General features: G+C 41.0%; 1 protein-coding gene across 1 annotated transcript in view; it reads left to right on the forward strand.

The window, feature by feature from the left end:
- SH3D19 (SH3 domain containing 19) overlaps positions 1-4,685 on the forward strand; it is a 183,954-nt gene extending 179,269 nt beyond the window's left edge. Inside the window, exon 20 of the mRNA XM_049770869.1 lies at positions 2,825-4,685. Coding sequence (XP_049626826.1) covers positions 2,825-2,941 — 117 coding nt within the window. The 3' untranslated portion in view covers positions 2,942-4,685. The remainder of the gene's footprint in view (positions 1-2,824) is intronic.
- The last annotated feature ends 1,640 nt before the right edge of the window (positions 4,686-6,325 follow it).

The following is a 6,325-nucleotide window of genomic DNA, read 5'->3' on the forward strand; positions in this document are numbered from 1 at the left end:
TATGGTCCCCTGAGCCTGCCAGGAGCGATTTCTGAGTGTAGAGCTAGGAATAACCCCTGATTGCTGCCGGGTGTGACCCCCCAAAAAACAAACAAACATACAAAAAAAAGTAAACAGTTACGGTATCCTTTTGGAACTAAGCCAGAAGAAACTGATTTATTTAAAAAGCAAAATGGTCAGAATTTTTACAGATTTTGACAAAATATATGAAATTAGTGGCCTTTGACACTCAACATTTTTTCCTTTCTATTTTCCAAAAAGTGGGCCTTAAATCAATCAAGTCATTTTCTCAGAAGGCAATGTACAAGTGCTACAAATAAATTCATTTAGTCTATTTCTTTGTAGCTGGCTAACATGGTTACAAAAGTCAGTGTTGGAGGTCGGAGAGATAGCATGGAGGTAGGGCATTTGCCTTGCATGCAGAAGGATGGTGGTTCGAATCTCGGCATCCCATGTGGTCCCTTGAGCCTGCCAGGAGCGATTTCTGAGCGTAGAGCCAGGAGTAGCCCCTGAGCACTGCCAGGTGTGACCCAAAAACCAAAAAAGGGGGGGGGAGTCAGTGTTGGTAGTACAAAGTCACTGTTGACTGTCATCAAAATGCCAAATTCCCACCACTTCTGTCCTTATATCACTTTCTGTCCTCTCCTTTTGCACATCTCATTGACCCCACATCATGGTGACTTCTTTTCTGTTGTGAAATGTCCAATTGTCTGTTATCCAATGGTTAGATACTTTTCATTCTAAGAGTCAGCTATTTTCTAGCATGGCACAACATGCTTAGATATTGTTTTTGTTTGTAGCACATATGAATGAGAGCATCTCTGAAAACAGAACCAGGAGTAAGCCCTGAGCAAAGCCAGCTATGGCCCAAAAACTAAAAATATATATATACGTGTATATATATATATATATATATATATATATACGTGTATATATATATCAAATATAGGTGACGATGATGATGATGACAGTACCCTTAGGGCTACAGATGACAGCATGGATAGATGTCAGAGTCCCAGGTCCAATCTCAGGGCTGCATAGGTTTTCTCCCCTCACTCCATGCACTATTAGAAGCAGCCCCATGCAAGGAAGGAAGGAAGGAAGGAAGGAAGGAAGAAGGAAGGAAATAATAGTACTCACCTCTAGGCCTATGGTATCACTTAAATGAGTTCATTCCTATAAAATACACAGGGAGGGAGGGAGGAAGGGAAGGAGGGAGGGAAGAACTAGTACTCACCTCTAGGCCTATGGTATCATTTAAATGAGTTCATTCCTATAAAGCACACAGAGCAGGACAAAGACAGTCGGCAAACACATAGTTTCCTCTGTCATCTCTGAATCTTTACTTAAAACTCCATCCCTGGAGACCCTAATGAGATGGCAGCTCCATTCTTTTGGTTTTCTTCACTGACTTTTTTAATTCATCTACCCATTCCAGGATGGTCTTTTTATTTAGTGTTATATGAGTAGTGCCTCGAACAGTAGTTGACACACCAGTGAATAATACTCAGCAACTAATTGTTACTGTAAAACAATAGCTGGTTTTATTTTTTATTCAAGAAGAATTTTAGGTTGGGGGAGAATTCAGGGTGCACAAAATCTAATCAAGAAAGTAAAATTGCAGAGAGGCAAAGGAATATGCATACAAATAAATGGCATAATTAGGTATAGACTGTCTTGGTGATGTATCATCTCTTAACAAATCAAGACAAATGAGCTGTGCAGAGTGTGCCTGCTTCTCCAAGTGAGTTGTTTACCATGCTTACAGTGCTGCCACTGGGGAGGGCTTGGGGTTGGTCCAGGTCCTTGGTATCTTGAACAAAAGAATTGGTGAGACATACAAATAGGCAGAGAAGGGATTTATTAGACAATACACACTAAGTACACTGTGTGAAGCAGAGCTCTTGAGCAAAATGGCTCAAGGCCCAGGGAACATATTTCAGAGCCTTTTATATTATGACTTGAGGAGGATGTCCAGAGTAGTTTGGGGTTTTGGGAGACTTTGGGTGGGTCCTGACTGGCAAGCAAGTTGTACAAGAACTGCTAGGAGGGGCTGGAGAGATAGCATTTGCCTTGCATGCAGCCAATTCAGGACTGATGGTGGTTTGAATCCTGGCATCCCATATGTTCCTCCCATGCTTGCCAGGAGTGATTTTTGAGTGCAGAGCTAGGAGTAATCCTGAGTGCTGCTGGGTGTGACACAAAAACAAACAAAAAGAACTGCTAGGGGCCATTAATAATATCAGTGTCCCTTCTCTGCAGGCCGGACTACATGGAGTGTCTGGAGGGGTATGTCCATCTTAGTTGCAGCCTGCTGAGAATCCCCAGACTGACACTTGGTGGTCTTTCTATTGCCCTTGTTCCCTCTCTATTCTGCCCACATTCATATTCTATACAAACTGGTTCCGGAGCAATAGTACAGAGAATACTTGCCTTTCATGCAGACAATTCAAGTTTGGTCCCTGACATCCCATGTGCTGATCCCCATGCACATTGCCAGGAGTGATTTCTGAGTGCAGAGTCTAGAGTAATGCTTGGTCATCAGTGGGTGTAGCCCCCAAACTAAACAAAACTAAAAAGTCAATACAGGGGCCGGGAAGGTGGCGCTAGAGGTAAGGTGTCTACCTTGCAAGCGCTAGCGTAGGATGGACCTTGGTTCGATCCCCTGGGCATCCCATATGGTCCCTCCCAAGCCAGGGGCGATTTCTGAGCACATAGCCAGGAGTAACCCCTGAACGTCAAACGGGTGTGGCCCAAAAACCAAAAAAAAAAAAAAAAAGTCAATACAAACTAATCATTATTTCCACTTCCACTCTTCCTGCAGGTTGGAGATATAATAACAGAGCTGGAATCTGTAGATGATGACTGGATGAGTGGAGAACTTCTGGGAAAATCTGGAATATTTCCCAAAAACTATGTTCAGTTTATACAAGTCAACTGAAGGTGATGTTTGACTGTGTTCCTTGGCCCAAGAACTCACTTGAACTATCTCACTTTGACTATCAGATTTGTTTTTTTGCACTATTTTTTTAAACTGAAAGAAATATCTATGCTGTACGTGGTACAATACACTTTTCTGAGAGCAGAAAACATCTAGAATTTGTAGTTAGCTCTCATTCCAGATTAGAGAAGCACCCAGGGAAACCTTGAGGACATCAGGCAAGGACATTAGCAAGGCAGAGCCACACCCGCCAGGGAAACAGGTGGGGGAGCAGCCTCAGTGGGGGGGGGGGGGCTGACAGGCAGAATTTGCACTGGGACTTGCATTTCCTTTGGCTCACTAAATTAACCCACTTCCTCATTCTTTACCTTTAGTTGAAAAAGAGGATGTTTGCTACTCCAGGGCTATAACTATCAGGACATGGTGGTTAATTGTAAATTCAGTTTTTGATATTCAGATTAATCCTAACATTTTGAGCACTTTATCCTTATTACCAGGGCAGGTCCTTGCTGTGGGAGCAGCTCGTTCATAGACTAGTGGGAGCCTTCGTAATCATGAGGTGAGTCAGCTCACTCTCACCAAGCTCTCCTTGTGTTACCTATTTTCCTTTGCCCATGGATTTAAGGGTCTAAATTTGATGAATCCAAGTCAAAAGACCAAAATCGTCCTGAATTGCCTTGCTAACACAACTAACCCTTCCACATACATGCTGTACTTCTTTCTTCCATGTATACTTTATGTTAACAGGATTATTATAATGCGTATTTTCTGAATCTGCAATCATTCTTTTGACAATTACTGGAACCCAAAGAAAAATTCATTTTCTTTGTGTTACTCCAGTAATACATTAAAGCTGTGTCTTATTTGAGTGGTACATTATGAATCACACTTAGTCAGAATACAGAGTAACTGCTAATATGGGAAATAGTGCCAAGCCCACACAACTCATTTTTTCTCCAACATAATCAGAATGAGTATTACTTTTAGGAGACTTAAGAGTGGTAATTTTTTGTTTTCTCCTAACTCAGCCTATCCCTATATAATTATATGAGTAAATAAAAATCCAATTTTCTGATAATATATTTTAAGCATCCCAGCCATAAGACAAAAAGTGGTTCTTAATGTGACTGAATCAGTTACAGTAGTGGGCTACAGCCAAATAGGTTGAAGACAATCTTCCAAACAGATCGATGGAATAGGATTTCGTTGTAAATATAAATCACTTTTTCAGCCATTTTCATAACTTTTCTATTGACTTTCATATGCCTGGCCATTTTTTAGCTTTTATTATTGTTTCCCATTGTCCAGTCAAGCAGCTATTGGTCAGAGCACTTGGAATGCACAGAAGGGAGGTGATTTTACTTCATAAAATATATCTTTCAATTACATGGCTATATGGAAGGTTTTTTTTTACATATTTAGGTAAAGAAGACAAAAATTTTTTGTCAGTATCACTTGAAAAACGTCAGTGAGAAATGAATGACTTAAAGCATTTATCTCAATTAAATTCCCATTTTCAGCAAGCTCTTTAGCTGGGGGGAGGGTATTGTTGGGGAGGTTGGAACAGGATGTGAGGTATATATTTATGCCTGTGTAATTTTAGCATCTTATACTGAAGATTGTGAAAACCTGGTTTTATTGAAGAAAAACATTCCTCTTAAATTTTGACTTTCTGTCAGCAGAATGATAAGTGCAATAGTTGTAAATCTACTTGACACTATAATAAACTGAACTTTTCAAAGTCCTTTTTTCATGCTAGACTTGGTTTTATGAGAATATAGATAGTATTATATCTTTATCTCTAGTCCTTTGCAACATAGACCCTCAGTAAAGATTGGTTGATTACCTGGTTGGTTGGTTGGTGCTTGCTTGGATGGATGGATGGATGAATGGATTCGATGGCTTGGAAGGGTTATGAGGGTGGATGGATGAATGGACATGGACAAATGGATAACATTCATATATAGCAATACTAGATTGAATTTATCTGTCAAAATCAATGTCTTTCCTCTCCAATTGTGGATAAAAATACATATTTTTGTATATAAGATATACAAAATCCTGCCTCCCCAAAGCAGCCCACTTTCTCTCTTGAACATGTATTTCTCTTCCCTCTCATTTCTCAAAACTTGTTTTAATAAAAACTAATTTTGCTTCCCAAAAAAGTCAGTTTTATATCATCTCATTTCACCAAACTGGATCTTTTGGGTTGTTTTTGGTTGCCATTTATTTCTACTCAGTTGACAAGAAGCCAAATGTGATATGGTATGGGTTTTTATAGGTAATTTTTTGCTTTGTTTTGGTTTTTGATTTTGAGCCATACCTGGTGGCGCTCAGGGTTACTCCTGGCTCTGCATTCAAAAATTACTCCTGGCAGGCTTGGGGATCATATGGGATGCTGGGGATTGAATCCCAGTTGGTACTGTGCAAGGCAAATGCCCTACTCATTGTGCTGTCGCTCTGGCCCCCTATAAGCAATTTTTTTTGTTTTTTTGTGGTTTTATTTTGGGGGGGGGCCACACCCGGCGATGCTCAGGGGTTACTCCTGGCTGTCTGCTCAGAAATAGCTCCTGGCAGGCATGGGGGACCATATGGGACACTGGGATTCGAACCAACCACCTTTGGTCCTGGATTGGCTGCTTGCAAGGCAAACGCTGCTGTGCTATTTCTCCAGGCCCAAGTAATTTTTTTAAATTTGGTGCCACCCTTAGTTACGCTTTGACACCATGTTTGAATCTTAGCATCCTGCATACAAAGCACGTGCTCTGGGCCTGGGTCTATAGTACAGTGTCTAGGACACTTGCCTTGCATGAGTTCAACTCAAGGTAGATCCCAACATCTTACCTGGTCTCCCCAAGCACTGCTAGGAGTGATTCCAGAGTGCAGATCCAGGAATAAACTCTGTGCACCACTGGCTGTGGCCCAATAAACCAACAAAATTAAACAAGCCAGATAAACAGCAGAAACCAAAGCATATGCTCTAACCTGTTGATTTATCTCTCAGAACCCCCACCAAGTATTTTTTTATTCTTCATATTGATTGAACTTAATTTTTGTTTTTGTTTTTGGGTCACGCCCTGCAGCGCTCAGGGGTTACTCCTAGCTCTGTGTTCAGAAGTTGCCCCTGGCAGGCTTGGGGGACCATATGGGATGCCGGGATTCGAACCACCAGCCATCCTGGATCGGCTGCATGCAAGGCAAACGCCCTACCGCTTGTGCTATCTCTCCAGCCCCTATTGAACTTTAAATTTTATTCCCAATGCATTTTACAGGGAAAAAAAATGTATTTTTTCCTTTCAATAATTTTAGGAAAAATATTTTCTTTTAAGCTTCTGCAAGCTACACTCTTCAAAATACGATTTCTTGGGGCTGGAGTGATAGCAC

The sequence above is a fragment of the Suncus etruscus genome, chromosome 3 (genome assembly GCF_024139225.1).
Source record: "Suncus etruscus isolate mSunEtr1 chromosome 3, mSunEtr1.pri.cur, whole genome shotgun sequence".
In the NCBI taxonomy this organism is placed as follows: domain Eukaryota; kingdom Metazoa; phylum Chordata; class Mammalia; order Eulipotyphla; family Soricidae; genus Suncus; species Suncus etruscus.